The following is a 22,593-nucleotide window of genomic DNA, read 5'->3' as shown; positions in this document are numbered from 1 at the left end:
ATTCCCTCCTGCATGGAAAAAGAACACAGGAATGCCTCTTTCAAGGAGTTGCCTGCCGTCCGTGGACTTTACAGCTAATTGTTTTTTTAAACATCTGCTCTATTTGTCGGGGACACCTTTTAAAGCAGGTTTCTTTTACTCAATCTAAATTATTTACCAAGAAAACATTGGCAGCTTTAATTAAAAGAAGAGGCGATTTATCTTAAAACTATAGTAATTGTTTTTTGGTCCTATATTGACAGTAGTGGGATCCAACTTCCCCTCTGCCAGGAACCTAGTTGGAACCATTGAAGCAATGGCTTCTCTCTCCCTGCCCCCACATCCTTGGCTTTCTTCCCAATTTCAGTTCTCCAAAGGGTGTCCTCCTCCGTGATTTAACAACCACTGACAGCAGCAGTCTCTCTGGCAGGAGGAAATGAGAAAGTATCCCTGCTTCTTTTGCAGTGTGTTAAGTATGGGCTGGCTCTAGGCTGCAACGTTTAATCAGTTAATTTACTGAAAAACCTTTAATCAATGAGAAGATGCAGCTGATCAATCATGAGCAGACAAAAGCAAAGGACGGATTGCCTAAGAAGATGCCTGCATCTCCTAAAAACAAAGTATGCTCTTTGCTTCAGAACTACTTTTATCCACATTTAGTCAAGAGCTTAAGTGAGCCATCAAGTAAAAATCAATTACCATGCATACTTTCATAAGCCTCCATCATCTCTCCCTGCAACGGCATTTTTGGTAAACTAGAGTCCTAAAATGTTGTAGCCTTACCTCTTAAGGAAGCTGCTCTGGCCCCTTGATCATCTTGGTTGTCTCTTCTGCACTTTCCACCCATAAAATGATACAGTAGAATGGGAAAAGGTACAGAATAGGGCAATCAAGGTGATCAGGGGGCTCGAGCACCTTTCTTATGAGGTAAGACTGCCACAAAAAGGACTCAGGGGAGAGGACTAGGGTTTTTAAAATTATGCATGGTTTAGAGAACATGGAAAGGGAGAAGTTGTTCTTCCTCTCTCACAACACAGAAGCAGGTCATTCTATGAAACTGATTGCTAGGAAATGTAGGACTGACCAAAGGAAGGACTTTTTCATTCAGCACATAATCCATGGAATTCTCTGCCACAGAATGTGGTGGTGGCCACCAGTTTGGATGGTGAACAAGTCCTCCAAATTCATGGAGGACAGGTCTATCAGTGGCTATAGTGCCGATAGTTATAGGTTACCCCCATGTCTTTATAGGTTACCTCCATGTCTCTAAATACCAGTTGCAGAGGAGGAGCAGCAGCAGGAGAGGAGGCATGCCATTGTCTCCTGGTTGTGTGGCTTCCCAAGGCATCTAGTGGGCTCCTGTCTGAAACAGAGTGCTGGATTAATCCAGCAAGGCTGATCTTATGTTCTTAAAAAACTTTCCATTAACAGACTAAGATTTCCCTAAGTTGGTTGGTTTCAACAGGGATGGGAATAGTTCTTGCCCTCCTGGCTTCAGCAGAGAATGCTTTGTTGGCATGACAAGCAATATAAATGTTGTTCTGTTTGAGGGAAGGGTGGGGGGAACTCCAAAGATATCTACCCCTTTTCTCCATTTTTTGGCAGATGCTACAGCATCCAGAAAATACAGGCTTTCATTTTCTACTGCAAATACAGTGGTTCATTGCCAGTAGGCCCTACTTTTAAAGATATATGCTCGACCCCAAAAGGGGTAAATCAGGTGGGGACAGGTATTAACTCTGACTCCAGGCTAAGCCAGTATTCCAGCAATCATTTGCAAATAGGATAAAGCAGCTTGGTGATTCATCTCTTTGGGCTATGCAGGTTAAGTAGCTGTAATTAGACAACTGATTTTGGATAGGTTGGCAAAGACTGGAGACAGGGCCTTTTCTGTAGGGGCACCATGATTTTAGAACATCCTCCCCAGATATATTCATTTGGTGCCATCATTCAGATACCAAGTGAAGAAAATTTTATTTCCCTAATGTTTTGTCAGGTTCTTTTTACTTGTGCTTTTAATGTTTGCAGCTAAAGTGTTATCTACTTACTTGATTTTCTTTTTAAAATATTGTAAGCATTAATAATGGGAAAGCACAACAGCAATAATTAAAGTGGGAGCAGGAACTGCACAGTATCACTTGCCGGACACCACCATTAAGTTTGGGAACACACATTAAACTCTACATTTGGCAAAACGGTCATTTAATTTACAGTGTAATAAAGGTTACAGGTAAAAAGCTAAACAGAGTGTGAAAAGGCCTATTACACAAATGTACAAACTTCTGTACAGAGCCCCACACCTTTTGTCTCTCCTCTCCTCTCCGATGCCCAAGATCAGCCGGGACTGGCTTCAACGATCTAAAAATTAAGAATTTGTACTATCCCAGGGAGGTGAGGGGCCGAAACCAGCAAGCAGGCAAATCCCAAGGGATGCATCTTGCAAAAAGTCATTTAAAAATCTTCTTTTAAAATCCAGCAAGGAAAAGCTGAACTGCTTTAAGCTGGTCATTATTCTGAAGAGCTGCCTTTGGAGTCAGAAGACCGCTCTACAGCCTGGGAAACGTTAGGTAAAGAAATATCCAGATGAGAGACTGCAAATGAAGCAATAGAGGACTGGGAGTATGCAATACTAAAGCCCATGAGCTGTTATAGCCAGCACAACCTAAAATATTGTATGGTTATATAACATCAAAAGAAACAGCTCCATCGTCACAAAAGAGCCCTATGTACACCATAGGATGAGACAGACCGAAGCAGCTTGTGCAGAAGCAAGTTGCACAAGATCGTCACTCACTCCAGACGCCAACATGACAGGATATGGGGTTTCAATTTCCGAAAAAAAGCAGTTGCACTGAATTCGGTGTAACCGCAACGCCCTTCGTTCCCAGCCCCAAAGGCCAACATCTGGGGACCCAGGTTCGAGAGTCCCTGCTTTAAGACAACCAGCGTTGGCTGCAACATTGAGCAAAGACTGGCTGCACTCCAGCTAGTTCAAATGCTTTGAGTCCTGTGACTTCAATGGAGGGGAGGAGCAGTTAAGAATGTGCTCAGCTCTCCTGTGGAAATCAACAGGCCAAAGTGCTCAACAACGGAGATGTGCCCAGGGTTTACTATATCCTGCTGCATGAAGCAATGGAAGTTTGAAGATGCCCACACAGCCTCTGAATGACAGAACTGGTCAAGGGCCGACAAGCAGGCCAGCACCGGGCTGGAAGTCTGCCGATTAAGATGCCGGAGCAAAAAGGCCATATACAGCTCCAAGGCAAGGTGACTCCAATTTCATTTTTCAGTGTGTACAATATACATATGCCTGGGCTAGCTACAAAGTCTTTAGGGTCCAAGCGTTTGAAACCGAAGCGAGTGTCCATGTCAAACTTGCTTTTGTTCAACCGAAAAAGGGAAGTCAACAAGTCAAATCACAACACAGTGCGGCTGAGATCAGGAAGCTGTTTTAACTTGGGCAACATCCCTATTGACAGAACTGCACATGCAATATTCCAGAAACGAACTTCACCTGAGACCCTGGCCTTGAGATTAGACTGGAAGAGGGAGACATGCAAGAAACTGCATGATGCCCTTCCACTCAAGTACACAAAAAGCCAAACTGCATAGAGTGTTATTGAAAAGCACATCTGGCCATTGTCAGTCACTGGCCACTCCCGCCCCCAAGAGCCGGCCCATCAGAAGAGCCAAAGACCACTAGCTGGAAAACCTGTAAGGGACACTGTTAGGTTAGGGTAAAACCGCATTAACTAGACCCGCTGTTCCAAGTGAGATTCCTTTCCTTGTACTTTTGGTGCTTTCAACCTAGGATGCTGAGCAAACAGCAATCTGTTCCATGCTTGTTTCCTGACCATTTCATCACGTCTCGAGCCTTTGAGTGATTATGCTTGTTTACACCACAAAAAGGTGACACTTGGGACTAAAAAAAAGCAGTTCATCATCCTGAGATATAAAGGAAGCGATTGTACTTGACTGAAATGAAGCTGTTTACTAGAAGCTTGACTGCGGTGTTGTGTGTGACCTGGTCCACACATCCTCCGAAGGAAGAATGTCTGCCAGCAGCCAGCGGGTTAAGCTGAACTGGTCCCAGATCTGGGGACTACCCTGGGCAAGATGCCCTCAGTGCCTACTTTCTTTCTGCAGCTGCCGCCACTACGGGCACCACCACCCAGAGGGAGAAGGCAAGGCAAATGGAGGTTGTTGCTTCTTTGTGCTTGCTACTGCGTTAACACTCTAAGAGGGCACAGGCAGCAACAGCGAGGAGGAACAGTAGCAGGGCTAAGGGGCTCCGCAGGTCAGCAGGAGGCCTCTTGCTGGACGGCAGACCTCAGCAGGTGCTCTCGGCTCTCGACACCAGACCTGGGCAGGACACGCTCAGTCCCCGACATTCTGCTGCCTCTGCAGCTGCACGATCAAGGTACGCTGACCTTGCTTGACCTGACAGCCCCCACCCCGCCCCCCGAATTCGTGACAAACCTCAGAACAAAATAACCATGGAGCGGCAATGGTTGGGGAAGAAGAAGACAGGACCGCTAGTCAGTGTGGTTCCCTGGGAAGCGGGAGAGATATTTTTTTTTATGTCCCTTTTCTTTTTTTAGACATCAGTAGAACTGTTCTGGAGATCGATCTCGAAGGGGAGTTTAGCCCTGTAACCTGGCTACGACCCGCAGCGGGGACCCAAGCCTGAATGCTGCTGTCCTTGCAGAGTGCCTTCCTCTGGTCCGCTGCTCCGGCGCCCTCCTCTCCCAGGATAGGCCAAGCTGTCCTCAGATCAAAAGAGAAGGGGTGGGCTTCTTGCCTGGCCACGCCTCTTTGGCGTACTTCTTTTTCTTGGGCTCGTTCACAGCTTCGGGATTAAAGACGGCAGGGTTTGGAGCAGGGTTCATGGCCACCGCCGAGGGCGCAACCGGAGTCAAGTCCACATCCGGGGCAAGGTTCGGGTAGGGCATCGGGAGGCCCCCGATGAGGGCTGTGCCGTGAATGCTGTGGGCCTGGGCGCCGGTCTCGTTGTGAGTGGGAGGCAGGCCACCATACAGTCCTCCACTGTAAGGAAAGTTCTGCATGCGCCGCGTCACAGACTCATCCGCACTCAGGGAGCCAGCGTTGTCCATTCGTTTTTTCTGCAGTCAGAAGGACAAACATTCGTGTCAGACCAGATCTCCCAATGTAAAAGGTGTTTACATTTTGGTTTAAAGGTATATTATAGAATCTATCTTCTTTTCCCTCTAAGAGGGGAGGGGGAAATGGCCGAGATGGGGTGGCGCCTTGAGTCTGGGGATAAGAGCTGGTCTTGTGGCAGCAAGCATGAACTATCCCCTTTGCTAAGCAGGATCTGCCCTGGTTTGCATTCAGATGGGTGACTCCATGTGAGCACTCTTTGGGGACGAGGCCATAGCTCAGTGGCAGAGCATCTCTCTGCTCACCTGCAGAAGGTCCCAGGTTCAATCCCTGGCAGCATCTCCCAGCAGGGCTGGGAGAGACTCCTGCCTGAAACCTCGGAGAGCCACTGCCAATCAGCATAAACAGTCCTGAGCGAGGTGGATCAATGGCCGGACACAGGATAAGGTGGCTTCCTATGTGCCTAGGCCTCAACCCGCCCAGGTTCAAAGCCCGCCCAGCCATGAAGCTCATTGGGTGAGTTTGGGCCGGTCACTATCACTTAAGCGCAGGAAACTTACCTGAAAGCCCAGGAACTTCAGCCCTCCTGCAGATATTGGCCTATGACTCCCATCATCCCCGACTACTGGCCACTATGACTGGGGATGATGGCAGTTATAGTCCAAAAACAGCTGGGAGGGCCGCAGTCGAGTAGCCCTGACTTGGCCTAGCCTACCTCACAAGGTTGTTGCAAAGATAAAAGAGGGCAGTGGGGAGAACTATGTGCATCACCCTGGGCTCCTTGGAGGAAGGATAGGATAAAGAATTAAAAGTGGAGACCTTGTAGGCCTTGAACAGCAGCCCCCAGCAGGGCATGGCACACTGCTGTTGAACCCGAGCAGGCTTTCTGCTAACTGAGCAAAGAGGCACCTTTTAAAGTGGCGATTCTCTTATATTTAGCAGAGGGAGAGCAACTGGCCCTATCCAGCCCCAGCACAGCATCTCTCCAGTGGCTGTTGCCTATTTTATGTTTCTTCTTTAGACTGTGAGCCCTTTGGAGACAGGGATCCATTATTAATTTATTATTGTTTTTTCTATGTAAACTGCTTTGGGGCCTTTTGTCGAAAAGCGATATATAAATGTGGGTTGGTTTGTTGTTGTTGCTTCAAAAAATAAAATTGCTTTTGACATGGCATGAGATTCAAAGGAAAAAAATCCCATCGGGCAGGCCCTAGTCCCTGGGGCCACCTGAAGTAGTTCTTGGAATTCCTGCTCCATTCCCGGAAGCCCAAATTTTATAGGCAAATGCAAAAATAAGAGGGCAGAAAGTGCCAGGCACAGGCAGGTTGTGCTCACCACCACTGAGAGGCCTAAGCCAGATCTACACATACACACAGCAGACTGAAGTGGAAAAGAGCAGGTAGAATGGGCGGTACCATTTCAGACGGCAAGTAAGGAAGCCACTTTTGAATGCTACCACACACACATACACTCCTACCTTGCAAAGAGGAAAATAGCACACTTGGGTGAAAAGTTTTAGACCTGCCCTTAGCCAACTGTGCTCCCCTACATATAGTCTGCAGTGGCGCACACCATACTCTCATCTCGGAATTCTACCGCCTCATTCTGCTGGATTTCTGGACCACTCTCTCTTGACTCAGTCCCTTTCCTTCCAAATTCCAAAACTGCCCAGCTGCACCACTCCCATTGTAGCACAGCAGCCAATTTTCTACATTGGAAATCTATTCTTTTTTAACTAGAATTACTTTTAACTTGGCGGGAGAAACTATTTCTGAGTCATGCAGGTATTAAGAATTCTTTGTTCTTGTTTCTTAGAATAGCATGACATCCGGGGATCTTCTGAGGCCTGATCTTTCTTCTGCATCAGGCTGGACCACTTTGATTACATTTGCTATTTTCACTTTGGAACAAGAGTAGCTTCTTATAAATTAGGCCTTTTCTCTCTCCCAAACACTTGGAATTAAATGTAAAACAAAGACCAGTGCAGAGAACGTTGCTGCTGATGGCCTAACAATGACATAACATTAAATCCATTCCTGCCTGTTTTGCTGACACTTCTTTAAATCGGGCATGCACAGTTCTTGCTGCTAAAAACTGCCCTTTGGAATTTGGTTGTTAATTTACAGCACAGCAAGAGGCTCCTACGGCACTGATACTTTTACCCATGTAACCACAATCCTCTTCCTCCTGCCAGAAAACAAATGCTTTGCAGTAGCACAAAGGAGAAGTAGGTTAGGAAGCCCTTTCAGCTGCGGAGCCAGACAGAATTCAACTTGGTACATGAGCCAGCTGGGGCGGTTGACACAATCTGGTGGGGAGAAATGCTCACTGCCGTTTTTGACAAGGTCTACACCTGTAGAGATGGAAAATAGATGATTGCATGGCAATAGCTTTAGTGGGTTATCATGCTTTTATTGTCCTGACCATCGGGACTGCAGCAGCCACATTTGCCATGGTGTTCTTAAAAACACAAAAACTGCTATAAAATTTCACTGGTGTCAGAAGAATGGAAATGAAAATAGCCAGAAATGTGCTCTAAAGATTACTCCATAGAGAGAGTAAAACAATTTGTTCATTGCTACCCCTAACCCTGACCCTGTGCAATAACGACTGCAATTTTATCCTAATTGCTTGGAGGTAGGGACAAAGAAGGAGAGATAATACAGAAAGTTCTAAGGGCAACAATGCTATCACCTGTTCCATCTCTGGGGGTAGATGTGGCCAAAAATCGATGTGAGCATTCGTCCCCTAAGATGGTACCGAGGGCCAAGATTTGTGAGCCTGGCTCACAGATCAACTGGATTATATAGCTGCAAGAGACCGTGTTAACCTGGTCGTTTTTATCCAGCTGTGCATTTCCTGGGTTTCAGATGGACCAATCAATAGACCCAATGAAGCAAGAGTTCTTTAAATGAATCATTTATTTACCAACAGGCCTAACTATGCCTTCTATTTGTATTTCTTGTTTTCAACGCCAGTTCACTAGGTGGCTTGGGTATTCCATATATTTTTGTCACAAGTTGCAAGCAACAATCCTGTAAGAGGATGTCACTTGTGGCCATCTTAATTTTGTTGCCTTTTCTATGAATTAAATATGCCAGACACCAGTTTATCTAGGAAGGAAACACGATGGAATCTTGTCAATCGCTTCTTCTTCTTGTATCAAACACTGGCCTGTCGTTACTAACCCACTGCCTTTGTTGGACAGAAATTCCTTTTAACCTGCAAGCTTCCTTGGAAATAAGTCCTGAAGCAGCTGCACTTACATATGAATAAAGTGTGGGTTAAAATCAGGGATGTGTGTCTCAAAATGTATGAACAAATTTCTACGGATCTAGCAACAAAGCCTAACCTTTGTATCTAAAAATGTCACTGGCCACAACCTGCCAGATCTGAAAGCCTCAACTTACACAGTCCGTTAAGAATTTGACAAATCAGCAACGTACCTTCACAGGGACTACTGCGGTCTGTACCATGTTCCTGAAACGTCCAACAGAAGGATCCACGTCCTCTGTGTGATTAAATCAGATTGAAGTACAATAGTTATTTTAAAATGGCTTTTGAAGAGAGTATTCAGCACTGAATGGGTTCAACGCAAGCCTTCTCAAAGGGAAAGATTATTAGCATGACCTAGTTCTCAGGAAAATCTCTGTATACTGATATGCACAGAGCTGAGAACATGCAGCCAGACTTATATAGTTATCTTAGAGCAGTCTCTTGGGGAACAGAGGGAAGGCTCCTGCTATTCCCATCCTTTTCCATTTCTAATACAGCCTCAGGCAGGTGTGAAAGGTAACTGAAGCTCTACAAAGATCTTGCACTTTATTATTCTTGACTCACATACACAGTGATGCCAGTAGAAAAGAATTAGAACAAGCAACTCTTGGCATCATAGGAACATAATAGCTTTTCTGGATGAGGCCCAAGGTCTACCCAGTCTAGCACCCTGTTGCCCATGTTTTTAGGAAGCCCACAAGCAGGAAAAGGCATGCCTCCTCTCCTGCAACTGGTATTCAGAGGCAGTCTACCTCTGAACCTGAAGGTCACCTATAGTCATCAAGACTAGTAGCCACAGACAGAAATGCCCTCCATAAATCTGTCTAAGCCCCTTTTAAATCACTACAGTCCCGAGCTTGCCAAAAAGGCAGTGTTGAGGAACCCTCGGCAATGATATGGGATGTGTCGTGAGTGGAGGGAAGACCCTGGAAGCCAGACCGAGCTCCACTAGCAAAAGATCTCCTTCAGACAGTTTCTGGGCTCTCCACACTCCAGCTGTGATGCAGCCCATGTCACTGCCAAGGGGCCCTACACCATGCTGCATGAGTAGGCACTGAACTATCTGCACAAACTCTCTTCTTCTGTTGACATCATTACATACAGGAGCAAAATTGATATTAAGAATATTTATATACTGCTTCTCAGCACAAAAATCATGAAGTGATAGCAAACTGAATGAGGAAAAGGCTGACATTTAAGAGATGTCCACACACAATCTTCTCCTCTTACCATCTCTCATCAATCTTCACCTCTCTTTGCCTGACCCTCACCTTTGAAATCCCCTTAGGGGAATTTTATGGAACACGTGATTTCATTTCCATATCAGCTTTACTGGCTTCCAGTTAGGGGTGTGCACAAACTGTAGTTTGAGCATTGCTTTGGCGCCGCAGGGAGGGGGAGCTGTAAGAAAGAGGAGAGCAGGTCCTTACCTGCTCTCCACCACCCCATGTAGCTTCTTGCTGGGGCAGCGCTTGGCCCAAGTACCTCCACATGGCACCAGCATGCATGCGCAGGCACCATTTGCGTGGTCAGTGTGGTGTTGCTGACCATGCATATGCATATGTGTGGATGCCACGTGTGTGCAGGCACTGCGCTAAGCGTCGCCCCAGCTGGAAGCAGTATGGGGCAGCAGAGAGCAGGTAAGGACCTACTCTCCTCTCTCTTAAAGCTCCCCGCAGTGCCAAAATGGTGCTCGAACCATGGTTCGTGCACACCCCTACTTCTAGTCCACTGGAGTCCATTTCCAAGAGTGAGTGATTACTTAGAGCCCTAAATGACTCGAGACTAGGATACTTAGAAGGACCATCTCTTCCCACAAGATTCATCTGTTCAGGTTCTTGGAGGAGGCCTCGTTTCAGATCCTGCTGCTGCTGCTGCTATTTGTGATGCAGCTACTGAGTGTGAGGGAGAGAGCTGGAAGATCCAGCTGGCCCCCTTCCTGCTAGTGCTGAAAGACCAAGTAAGAACTATTTAATTCTGGTGTACCTGCAGTTTTATCCTCCTGGCTTTTTAAAAATTATGCCTTTCTTCTTTTAAAAATGGTACAGCTGTTTTTAACTTTGTAGGCATTCTGGGGATGGTCCAGAGCAGTGGGATATAAATACCCACTACATATTTTGAAGAATTTGTTTGTGCAAAATAAATTCATACTTCTGACCTACAGATACCATATTTTGCATATACTTTTCTCCCATTGAAATTAGCAGAATGCACTACTCTTTACACTAGCATGTTCATTCACTGAATGGTTTAAATGATACACGTGTGTGTTTGTGTGTGTGTGTGTGTGTGTGTGTGTGTGTGTGTGTGTGTGTGTGTGTTTTAGAAGAAATTCTGAATATAATCAGCAAGTTTTAATCAGTAGTTACTGTTCTCAACAGATTTTTAACCTTCAATCAGATCAGTAATTCAAAAACTCCTGGATTTCATTTCTTGAACGTTCCTAGCAGTGTAATCTCTAATGACTTTGCCCAGTAAATGACTGGTCTCACCTACTAGCTTTAAATAAAATAACTGCCCTTGATGCCACAACCTCCAATGCTTTTTAAGGAACAGTTATTTCTTTCAAGTTTCTGCAAGGAAAGCAAGGTGAATTCTGGAGGCAGAGCTGCTCCCTACTAGAAGTGCAATCACAGCATTCTGAAGGGATCTGCTGTACAACGCACTGGGTACCAAAGAGCAGTGGGGTCACACTGTCATGCTTGGTTGGCTGGCTTTAGGCAAAGTGGCCTGTATAGCTGGTGTGTGTATGATATGAAGGAGAAGAGGATGAAATCTAGAGACTCACCTGGATTGATGATCTCGTCGTCATCACTGAACGTTACTCTAGAATTCTTCCTTTTCCTTTTTGGTCTCTGGATATCCAAGTTTCCTTCTTCTATAGTTAATGTGGAGATCCTCTTGTTGTGGGCTGTGTTAAACTCTGTCAGGTTCTGAGGAACCAAAGAGGAGACCGTTAAGCACAACCCTGCTGTCAAAGTCAAACATTGCATCCTGTCCCCTACACCCGCCCCCCCCCCCCCCCGCCAAGTATTTGGGATTGAATTGAGGGGGCAAACTCTGGGCTGCTCAACTTTGGCCCCCCTGCAGATGCTGGCCTACAACTCCCATAATCCTAGACAACTGGCCACTGTGGCTGGGGATGCTGGGAGCTGAAGTCCAAAAACAGCTGGAGAACCGAAGTTGAGCAGTCCTGCTTCTAGGAAGAGGTGCCCACAAGTAGCCTTTCGGAGCAGATGCCCAGATTAGCCAAGGGAGCAAGAGTTCCAGCTAGGCCGAGAAGAATCTAGCCATAAATCAGGCTCACTTTCATCCGAGTTGTGAGAGTAGATGTGCTGCACACAAAACATTCAAGACCAGAATGGCTTCGTTCTGATGTGGCTGAAACCACGGTTCAGGCCAGGAGGCACCCCCCGCCCACCGCCATTAATTGCATGAAGTGGATGGATGGTGCTGTGCTCACGTCTAACTCTGTCTCCTCCTCCGGCAGGCCAAGGAGTCCTTTGAGCTCATCATCTTCGCTGGTCATTTTCTCATCTCCTTTCACGGCCGATGGCAACGTCTGAGGTTTTTCCCTCAGCGTGTAGGCCCGTGTCGAGGCACCAAATGAAACTGTAGAGTCAATGGGAATCTGCTGTGGTTTGTGAGGCTCCAACCGAATGTGACCCAAAAAAGTGCCATGTGCTGAGCATTTTGGAATTAAACACAACACAGTCCATTAGCTATCAGCATACCTTAGGTGACTTGCTCTTATAATTTCATGGCAGACACCCCCCCACCCCAGCTTATACAGTGGTGTTTGCTCTTTATTTTTAAAATTTATTTATTTTTAATTTATATATATTTTAAATTTTTACATTTATATCCTGCTCTTCGTCCAAGGAGCCCAGAGCGGTGTACTACATACTTGAGTTTCTCCTCACAACAACCCTGTGAAGTAGGTTAGGCTGAGAGAGAAGTGACTGGCCCAAAGTCACCCAGCAAGTCTCATGGCTGAATGGGGATTTGAACTCGGGTCTCCGTGGTCCTCGTCCAGCACTCTAACCACGACACCACACTAGCTCCGTGGTATATAAATGTATATTACATTTATATACCACTCATTTCTAATGGCTCCAGGCAGTTTACTTAAAACATCTGTGACCTGGTTCTCCAAAGCCTGGGGTAGCTTCCAACAGAAAGCAGCCAAGAAGAAAATGCTGGCCACAGCGCCCCCTTTTGTCTCCTTAGGGTAATATCTTTACTAGGACCAATCGTGTCACAAACTGGCAAATACATTTCAAGTGATTCAGAATTTTTTTTAATGATAAACAAATAACAAAAGGCAGCAGTGGAAAGGGTGGAAAAAAAGAGACTGCAGGCTGAGCATTATTTCAATGCCTCAAAATCTACAGCTTGAAATAAGAGGCAGTTTAATCAGATTAGAACCTGTTGGGGCAGATTTCAGGTTGCACCACAACGGCTGCTGGGACCTCTCTCTCTCTCTCTCTCTGTGTGTGTGTGTGTGTGTGTGTGTGTGTGTGTGTGTGTAATAGACAGATGCCAGTTTTTCAGATTTGTCTCCAGTACTAACTGGCCCCCACAGATCCCTGGTTAGGTAAGCCCTTTTTGCTTTTAGAAGAGCTGGTTTTGCATCCCTCCTGAAAAGCCACAGAGTGGCTATGAGCCTCACCAGGAAGGCAATTCCAAAGTCTTAGAGCAATTGCTATTAATGCTTGTTCCTTGCCACAAAGCTCAAACTACCTAACAGACAATGCTGCCTAATTTACTAACAAAGAGCTTCCAAGAATGCTGGCTGTTTCCCATCCCAAACACTTAAGGACTCTGCAACAAAAATCGCCATGGGAAAGAGAGAGTTCACTCTGGAATACTGAACAGAAGGATGATGCCTCAGGAACACCATCGCCACCCCTTCCTTTCCCCCTTCCCACCATTCACTGCCATGGGAGGCTAATGTGAAAATCAACTGGAGCAACATTTTCCAAAATGGACAGCAGAACACAGGGCCCTCCTGCATATGGGAGACTGATTTCCATTAGGGATGTGCACAAACCCACGCTGGGCGGGTGCAGAGGCGGGGTGGTAGTGGTGGTGGTTTACCTTTAAGGAATCGGGAGGGTGCTCTTACGCACACACACACCCCACACCGTGTTTCCCCCACCGGTGCTGTCTCCAAAACCTCTGGCATGGGGTGGTAGCGCACCTCCCGGCTGCCCTGGTCAGCATCAAACCAGAAGTGTTTGAGCCCTGTGCCAGCAGTTTTGGAGACAGCACCGATGGGGGAATCGTGGCGGGGAGGAGCACCCTTAAAGGTACCCGCCCCCCATCGCCAGATTGGCTCAAACACCAGACTGGTCCAGAAAAGGACCTCCAAACCGGTTCATGCACATCCCCAACTCCCATCATCCATGACTACTGGCCACTGTGACAAGGGATGCTGGGAGCTGTAGGAGGGCCGAAGGTGTGCAGCCCTGAGCTTAAGAGAACGAGCTGAGAATGAGAAAGAGAATAACTTAAGAGAATGAACTGTGAACCAGGACTTTCCTGGTTCTGAGCTCACTGGATGGCCTTGGCAAGCCACTCCCTCTCAGCATTCTAGTTACAAAATGGGGATACTGCTACTTACCTGACAGGACTGTAAAAGATCATATATGGGAAGTACTTTCCATACACAAAACAGCACTACACACGTTAACTGATATTTATTATAATTACAGGTGGCCCTTGATATTCACAGAGGTTCCATTCCTGCGAATTTCTGTGGATAACAAAACCTTAGCTTTATGGGATTGGGGGGCTAGGTTCCTATCCTAAGGGAAAGCAGAGGGGAGCAGAAATAAGCACAGTACCTTGCTCTCCAGCAATTGCCCCCCAAACTTCCAAATCCTCCGGTTTTTGTTCCTTATTGAGGGGGGGGGGTTGGCAGAAAAAAGCCACAAAATGGCTCATCACTACAAAATGGCAGCAGGAAATGACGCCAGAAGTCATTTCTGGCCATTCAAAAACCACAGATAGTTGAAAATAACCCTATTTTCACCCCACAAATGAACTGGGTCCCTATGACCCCAACCGTGGATACGCAAAACCGTGGGTGCCGGTAATGAGGGCCACCTGTATTCATTTCAACCTTATTTATTTATGTATACAAAATGCAAAGACAAACAGATCTGAACCAACCCCCCCTGAAACTTTACACTGAGCATGTCTTCTGCTGCTCCCTGCTGGTATTTTACTCAGTCAATTATTAACCAACTTACTGCTGTTGAGGTCTATCAGGAAAACCCTCTTCAGGTGTTTGTGGTAGACCAAGGCAGCGTGGACCCGAGAGCATGACTGGTGATCAATGGTAAAGTCGCACAGGTCAGGGTTTCTCCCAAAGAGATAGTATTTCTTCTCATCAATGATCAATTTCTGTGATAAGATATATCAGATAGCTAGCAACATCACCAAGACTCAGACTTTTTGCTGCATTTTCTTAAAAGTGTGGATCCAAGTACACAAAGCAGAGAGAACGTCATACCACTGCACATTAGTGAGGAGTGGGCAGGGGGATAGAGGACGAAACTGCAACCCATCCAGAAAGACAAACAGCCCGAGGATTCCAAAATGGGATTAGACAGAAACCTAGATCTCTCAGAATTAGGATTAACAGAGGGAGGGGATTATTTCTTCATTCATTCAATTTCTATACCGCCCTTCCAAAAATGGCTCAGGGCAGTTTACACAGAGAAATAACAAATAAATAAGATGGCTCCCTGTCCCCAAAGTGCTCACAGTCTAAAAAGAAACACAAGATAGACACCAGCAACAGTCACTGGAGGTACTATGCTGGGGGTGGATAGGGCCAGTTACTCTCCCCCTGCTAAATAAAGAGAATCACCACGTTAAAAGGCGCCTCTGTCAAGTTAGCAGGGGTTACACCAACACATTCTCAAGTTCAGGAACTCAACAATGTTTTTCACCCCTGCTTTCCCCAAGAGGAACAATCTAGCTGTATATATATTAAAAATATATATTATTCATTTCTAGTAAATGAAGTCTGCAGATCAATGGCAGAATAGTTAATCGGTAGTCAGGAATCTTAAAGGTCATTGCAATGTAAGGAAGAATGTTAAAGAAAAGGCACAGGGAAGAACATAAAAAGCTGCTGAGGGTTAAGAAAGATGGCTTTTCAAGTCCTTTCATAACAGGCAGCCGCTATAAGAACTATACTGGAACAAAGCTGCTGAACTGTGGTTTATGAAAGTTTAAGTCCAAAATATACCACAATGACAGCCATCACCCAATTATTTATTTACTGGAAATATTTATAACCCGCCCCTTCAGTGCACTACTGCTCTGGGCAACTTACAACATTAACAAAACTGATGATCAGCAGCAAACATATTCATATGAGCAAACACAGTACTGAAGCAAGAAGCATACTTTGTCGTCAAAGATGATGCCATGCATATGCCACAGGAAGCATCATTTTAACAGAGGCACTCTTCACTCACAGAGGGATTGTGTCTGCCACCAATGTAATCTTACCTACGCATACTGCCCCAATACAAGGCCTTTGTGTAAGTCCGATGTGAGCGGTAGCACTCGCAGTATATGTGAATGATAATACTAACCACAATCTCTATCCAAGTCAAGAGGCCCAGGATCTGCACAAGGCATTGCTTCATGCACAAAACATGGGGGCACGTTGGAAACGTGTTTGTGCCTCTGAGCTATAACCCAGTGTGTTTCTCCACACACTGAGCTAAATACTTCAGGGCTTGTTTTAATGTTGCACTTCTTTGACCCAGCCAATCACAAGTTATACCTCTGAACTCTCGATGAGAGCTAGGGTAGAGATGGCTTGGTTAGTATCAAGTGCTTCACAAACCTGTAAGGAATTAAACATCACACAATTGGCAAATGCCAGTAACAGTGGGCTATTTTCAGCCATGAAATATGGAAGATGCTTGCTGTTCCTGGGACTGCTTACAACTCAAAACAGGCAGACAACGTTGCTACGGAGTAACAGGTGGCATGACATGTGAAACACCACAACTGTCACTCTCCCTCTGAATAAAGGCTGACTTTCTGGTGTGGTCTACTAACTGGAGGATTGAACTAGGACCAGTGAGGAATGCCGGTCTAGTGGTAGCCAGCATGACTTGTCCCCTTTGCTAAGCAGGGTCCACCTTGGTTTGCATTTGGATGGGTGACTACATGTGCGCACTATCTGCTGTAAGATATTCTCTTTATGAGATTGAGCCATTGCTCAGTGGAAGAGCATCTGCATGCTTGCATGCAGAAGATCTCAGGTTCACTCCCTGGCATCTCCAGGTAGGGATGGGAGAGACTCTGGCCTGAAAAACTGGAGAAGCTGCTGCCAGTCAGGGTAGACAATACCAAGCTCGGTGGACCAACGGTCTGACGCGGTGTAAGTCAGCTCCCTAAGTTTCTATGTAACTTGGGTTTTTCAGCATCTCATTTCCATCTGTAAAATGAAAGCAACAGTGATCTCACAGAGGACTGACAAAACAAAAACCTTGATCCAACAAGGGAACAGGTTCCACCCTGGAGCACCCTTCTAAATCCAAGTCTGCACAGTTAAGAAGTGATGCTAGGAAGAGGAGGATGGAGGAGATGCTCACATCTAGCATCTAAGGGTACACATGCAGTGCTGCCTTGGCTTATGAGGTGGCTTTGGACTGCTGGATATGCAGTCTGCATTCAAGCACATCTGGGGACAGAAGATGAAGACTACACACTCTAACTGCTATTTGCTGTGTTTTCTGCCTGTGTTGTTCACAGAGTGACCCAGTATCAGTTGCATATTCCTGACCAATGTACAAATGTTTTGCATCCATTTTCATACCTCAATGAGTTTGTCTCCTTTGACTACATCCAAGTGCAACCCTGGTGGAGGCTTTCCTGCCCTAGGAAACAAGAACACAAACATGCTTTGTTTAGGAATAGTTAAAATTAGACTTTGGAATCCTTACAGTTAACAACAGATCCAAAGTTACTATGAAAACAAAACCCAGTCTCACACCAGGGGGCCTTTCAGCTCTCATTCACACTGTACATGTCTAGTTGCTGCCGCACCCCGAAATTAACCAGGTGGGGAACCTGGGCTTTATGGCTGAAATGCGGGATTCTGGAGCAAAATTTCACAATCTGCAGCATTAATCCTAACTCCGTAAGAGAAATAAGTATCAGCAACTTTGGATACTGACACACACTAGTGTCTTCACACAATGTATATTTTTGTGATCCAATTGTTCTTTTGAACTTGATTATACAGGTTATGAGTTAAAGATCGTGCACTGCCTTGGGTACTTTTCTGAAAGCAGAAAAGTCATCTAGAAATGTTTAGTTAAAATATATTTATGACATTCTCTGCTGCAAGATATGGTGATGGCTATTGGCTTAGATGCAGTGTTCCCTCCAACAGGGATTCCCAGATGTGGTTGACTACAACTCTCAGAATCCCAAGCTGCAATGGCCGTTGCCTGGGTATTATGGGAGTTGTAGTCAACAACATCTGGGGATCCATGTTAGAGGGAACACTACTTAGATGACCTTAAAAGGGGATCAGGCACCTACATAGTTAAGAGGACTGTCAATAGCTAAGGGTCATAAAAGCCAAAGGGAATATCCATGTTCAGAGATAGGAGACTCTGAATACCAGTTTGCAACAACTGGAAAAATTTCCTTTTAGTTTCCTTGTTCATAGGCTTCCTGGAAGCATCTGGCTCATCACTATGAGACTAAATGGACCTTTGGCCTGATTCAGCAGAAGTGCTATGATGTATACACCACTTTTCAGCCACATACATACAAACATTTATTTATTTATTTATTCATGCATTCATTATTTTAGAATTCTTGTATACCACCTCCTCCAAAGACTCTAGGCGGTGAACAACAACAACACCATATGACATTCTGAGTTACAGCTCTGTGCAAACTCTCAAGGTTACGGCTCTGTGCATTCTCAAGGTTTGCACAAGGAGTATTTTAAAAAAAACAAAACCCTATTCTTATACTGCCCCAAACTTGCATCTCTGGCAGTTTGCAATTAAAACCATTTAAACATTAAAATCATTTAAAACCAACATTAACAATTAAAACCATATCTCTAATTAAAAGCTTGAGTGAATAAATGCGTCTTCAGTGTCTTTTTAAAAGTTGCCAGAGATGGAGAGGCTCTTATTTCAACAGGGAGCGCATTCCAAAGTCCAGGGGCAGCCCCAGATTGACATCCCCAGAAGTATAACTGGTATGCCCCTTTGGCAAGAACACCACTACTTCAATGGACATTTCAATTATCCCATCCAGCAAGAGGGTGGGAGGGAGAAACAATACTGTGTTAGCAATTAGGGGTATCTGTGTTATTCACGAGTTGTATGCTTTACTTCCGCTCACAAACTTCTGCTCAGAATACATTTCCTGTGTTTGCCCCATTAAAAGGATCTCCTCCACCATAGGTTCTCATTATTTCTTATTAACCAAACCAAATCTGTATTAAAAACTTCCAGAGAGGGATGCTGTTTCTTTTGTCTGACAAAGTGAAACCACCAGATGCAAGAAAAACATACAAGATCATTCCCCTGGTCTAAACAATTCAGGAGTTGGGCACTTGTTTCTATTCCAGGAACGTGTATTTTGCTCTGCTTCTCACTGCAATTCCTCTTTCAGCCACACAGCACAATGACACAAGGGTCTACAATTGAAAGAGGCCAGCAACCTTAGAGCAGAATGTAAAAACTAGGTTTGCTAGGTTTTAATCCTTTTATCTCTTTAAACCCATAATGATAAAATATGAATTCACTAGAATCTCACAGGATAGTAAGTGTACAAGTAATACAGTTGAATGAAAAGCTGAAGGATAATACTTGCATCTCAAGATTAACATTTGCAGACTGTCATCAAGATCTTTTCACTGTGTGCACCGCTAATTAGAGTTTAAAATATATGACTGATACTTACTGAAGGCCTAGTTTCCTCCCAATCAGCTACTCTGCGTATGGAGAGTCCCCATCCCTCCAAGCCTTCAGTATTGTTTCACACACTTGAAGAAAGTACATGGATAACCCCTGCACGGGTTTAGAAATAATCCATAGCACAGCTCAAAGAGAAGGTCCATCTGTTTGGCCATGAAGGCTCACTACCATAAAGTTTCAGAATCACTGCTTAAGGTTAGCATCCCTTATCTCGTAACAAAATACTTTCAGAAAAGACACACATACACTCCACATCCTTCAAGATTTGACACTGGAAAACAGAAAATGGTATTTTACGCTGAATGAGCGAGGATCCCATGGAAGCATAGTACTCAACACACAAATTTAAAGGATCTACTTCTATAGGTTTGATGTGGGCGGGGCGGGGAGAATTCCACATCCACGCACTGAGGATGCATTTCCAAGTCGCATCCCTATCTCCAAATGCTTTTAAGTGTTTAGAATTCTGTACATAAATGTACGATCTAGTTCTCAGATAAAACCAGCACAATTTTGCTAGCCACATGGATGGCGCTTGTATGCGCAAGCAGACCATGTGGGGGGAAACTCAAGTACACAGTGGTGACCAGTATAAACAACATGGGCAGTTGTACTGCAAATTACATATCCACACACAGAGAGGACTGACATCACAAGCAGTCTTGTTACTCATGTTTTGTTCAATTGTCCCCAGCCATGACTTGACCTACTACCATAACTCTTTGTCTTAAAGCCATGGGGGGGAAATTCCTGCATGCTATAAGGCTGCCTGTCCACCAAAATATCAAGCCATGGAGTTCACATGGAGGTAAGGAGATATAGTCTTGTAAAGATAAAGTTGTGCCCTCAAATCTGTGTCGACTCCTGGCGACCACAGAGCCCTGTGGTTGTCTTTGGTAGAATACAGGAGGGGTTGACCATGGCCTCCTCCCACGCAGTATGATATTATGCCTTTCAGCTTCCTATATCGCTGCTGCCAGATACAGGTGTTTCCCATACCAGCAGGGACTTGAACCCACAACCTCTGGCTTGCTAGGCAAGTCATTTCCCCGCTGCGCTATCAGGTGGCTGGATGCTAGAGGAGTTCCCCACTCAGCCCATGTTTAGTAAGGCTCAACACTGTAGTTCAGAGTGATAAGGCATACCTACTCTTCCCTACCTTATTTGAGTAAGGAGCAGGCACTTGACCCATGCTCAGGGGTACCCTCTTTTCTTTATTACTTCTCTAAGGCCACTCACTCAGGCAGTGCCAGAACATGCACTATGTGCCCCTGCACTTATAATTTCACATAGACTGGCAAGTGACACAGTTCTCTGCCCATACTCCTTCACGTCACAAAAGCCCATCACGAGTATGCAGCGTGCACTCTACCCATGCTCAAAAGCACCCTTTTCGCCTCAGGTAGGCTAACGTGAGCCATGGCTCTTTATCCATGCTCAGAAGCACCCACTGCTTAAAAGAAAACGACTTCATAGGGTTTTCGGTCAGGACGTGCCGCTGACAGACTTGGGCAGGGGCTCAGGCCTTGGCGGGTCGCTCAGCCTCTCGCCCTCCCCTGCAGGGCAGCTGCAACTGCCAGCCCCCCCGAGTCACGAGGCCTCCCCCCCGGAGAAGCCCAGGGCTTTCTGCACTTCCTCGCTCTCCAGCGCCACAGGCCCCCACCCTCACCAGGTCGGACAGTCAAAGAGTGGGAGGCTCCCGCCGCCGCCACTACCGCCGCCACCACCGGTGGAGTTCGCGTTCGCCGCCATCTTGTGACTGCCCCCATTCAGCTGGGCGCGGGGCACGCCGGGAAGCTGGAAGACCCGCCGGGAGGGGGGGCAATCCCAGCACACACCGCGGCGAGGCGGGAAGTGGAGGCCGCGGCGGATCCCGTCTGGGCTGCGGGTGGAGGAGGGCGGCGTTTATAGTGACGTCACGGCGGCGCTCCCAAAAGAGCGGGAACCTGGGGGCGCGACGGCTCCCGTCAGTCAAACTGCACGTTGGAGCGGCGGCCATCTTGGCAGCCAGGCGTGTGTGCGCGCGCGGGGAGGGAGGAGGAGAGTCAGACGCTGTCACCAAACGGACCTTAGAGAGCGGGGCCAGACAGTTGAGTGGCTTTGTTCACATCTGTCAAATAAAACGACCCAGTGCAAAAGGACAGCCAAGCCTCTTACTGCTCCCATGTATAGCTCCCCCAGCCATACTCCAAGGAGCCCGGGGCGGGGGCATTATGACTGACCCCCTTTATCACAACCACTACACAAGGTGGGCTAGGCTGAGAGGCTATTGCGGCCTGTTATATAACTGCTAGACAGCAGGCCTGCCCAATTTAGCCCCGCCCCCAGCTTTTGAACTACAATTCCCATGATTCCCAGCCAGTGGCCAATAGCTAGGCATTATGGGAACTGTAGGCTAAAGTTGAGCAGGCCTGTTAAGAGGGAACCCTGCTTCCATGCCACCTTCAAAAAAATACACACACACACTTAAAATATTTATACCCTGCCCGTGCAATACTGCTCGGGGCGGTTTACAACAAGATACCGTAGGCACAGATACAAGTAATGGGAAAATAGGGACATGGTAGCAGGTATGCACCCTCCCACCACCACTTCCCCTTTGAGAATGGACTGTCATCAGAACCCTGCTGGATAGGGTTGCCATATTCAAGCTTCCCAAACCCAGACGGCCTAATTTGCATATTTATTTATTTGCCAGTTTTGTATACTTCCCCCTCCTCCTCCTCCTCCGTCCTCCCATGTGATCAGATCCAGAGTAAAATCCAGGCAGCGCATTTGAAATCCATGTAAATCCAGGTGGAATTTAGAAGCCGGGTGGAGGAGCCAAAATCCGGCGGCTATCCTAAATTCCGGGGATATGGCAACCCTACTCCTGGATCACTTGACCAACAGCCTGTCACCTGAAACAGCCAACTAGATGCTTCTAGGGGGCCACATTGTCCCCCTGTAACTGAGATGGAAGCTGGAGCAGTACACTGCCTCTGGACATGGAGGCCCCACTTAACTGTCATGACTCATAGCCAGTGATAGACCTCTCCTCCTCCATGTGTTTGCCAGCTAAGCTACTGGCCAGCACCATGGAATTTGGCTGAAAATCCCACAAGGTATGACAAAGTGTTTTCTTTTGTGTGTCCGGAATCTGCCTGTCAATTTCACTGGATGAAATTGAGTTCTACTATGAGAGGAAGACTTCTATCCATTTGCTCTACACCATACATAATTTTATAAACAA

The 22,593-nt window shown here is 46.2% G+C and overlaps 1 protein-coding gene and 1 non-coding gene across 4 annotated transcripts; both read right to left on the bottom strand.

The window, feature by feature from the left end:
• Positions 1-4,606: 4,606 nt before the first annotated feature.
• Positions 4,607-21,542, bottom strand: PPP1R8 (protein phosphatase 1 regulatory subunit 8). 3 transcript variants are annotated; one of them, XM_053268394.1, is made up of 8 exons: positions 21,031-21,125; positions 19,348-19,632; positions 17,231-17,291; positions 14,634-14,787; positions 11,840-11,988; positions 11,165-11,309; positions 8,547-8,611; positions 4,607-5,102 (listed from the first exon to the last, which is right to left on the bottom strand). In XM_053268394.1, exons 5-8 carry the CDS (start codon positions 11,903-11,905, stop codon positions 4,749-4,751), a joined length of 630 nt encoding a protein of 209 aa, XP_053124369.1. In that variant the 5' UTR covers positions 11,906-11,988; positions 14,634-14,787; positions 17,231-17,291; positions 19,348-19,632; positions 21,031-21,125; the 3' UTR covers positions 4,607-4,748. The 3 variants fall into 3 exon arrangements, with proteins under 3 accessions (XP_053124369.1, XP_053124367.1, XP_053124368.1); XM_053268392.1 differs by lacking the exons at positions 19,348-19,632; positions 21,031-21,125 and adding an exon at positions 21,430-21,542 and having other exon boundaries at positions 11,840-12,060; XM_053268393.1 differs by lacking the exon at positions 19,348-19,632 and having other exon boundaries at positions 11,840-12,060; positions 21,031-21,317.
• On the bottom strand, positions 16,077-16,242 carry LOC128333431 (small Cajal body-specific RNA 1). The gene has a single exon (XR_008310946.1). It is a non-coding gene; the product is annotated as a small Cajal body-specific RNA 1 (non-coding RNA).
• Positions 21,543-22,593: the final 1,051 nt, after the last annotated feature.

Source organism: Hemicordylus capensis, chromosome 7, assembly GCF_027244095.1.
Source record: "Hemicordylus capensis ecotype Gifberg chromosome 7, rHemCap1.1.pri, whole genome shotgun sequence".
Lineage (NCBI taxonomy): Eukaryota > Metazoa > Chordata > Lepidosauria > Squamata > Cordylidae > Hemicordylus > Hemicordylus capensis.
The sequence above is the reverse complement of the archived record's forward strand: the minus strand, read 5'-3'. Positions and strand labels throughout refer to the sequence as shown.

Excerpts from the sequence above, each read along its gene's own strand:
- PPP1R8 (XM_053268392.1), bottom strand. The coding sequence starts at position 21,527 with ATGGGAGCAGTAAGAGGCTTGGCTGTCCTTTTGCACTGGGTCGTTTTA. Across the intron at positions 14,788-17,230 it reads AAGGAGACAAACTCATTGAG|AAATTGATCATTGATGAGAA; the intron begins GTATGAAAATGG and ends ATCTTATCACAG. Across the intron at positions 8,612-11,164 it reads CGACGAGATCATCAATCCAG|AGGACGTGGATCCTTCTGTT; the intron begins GTGAGTCTCTAG and ends TTAATCACACAG.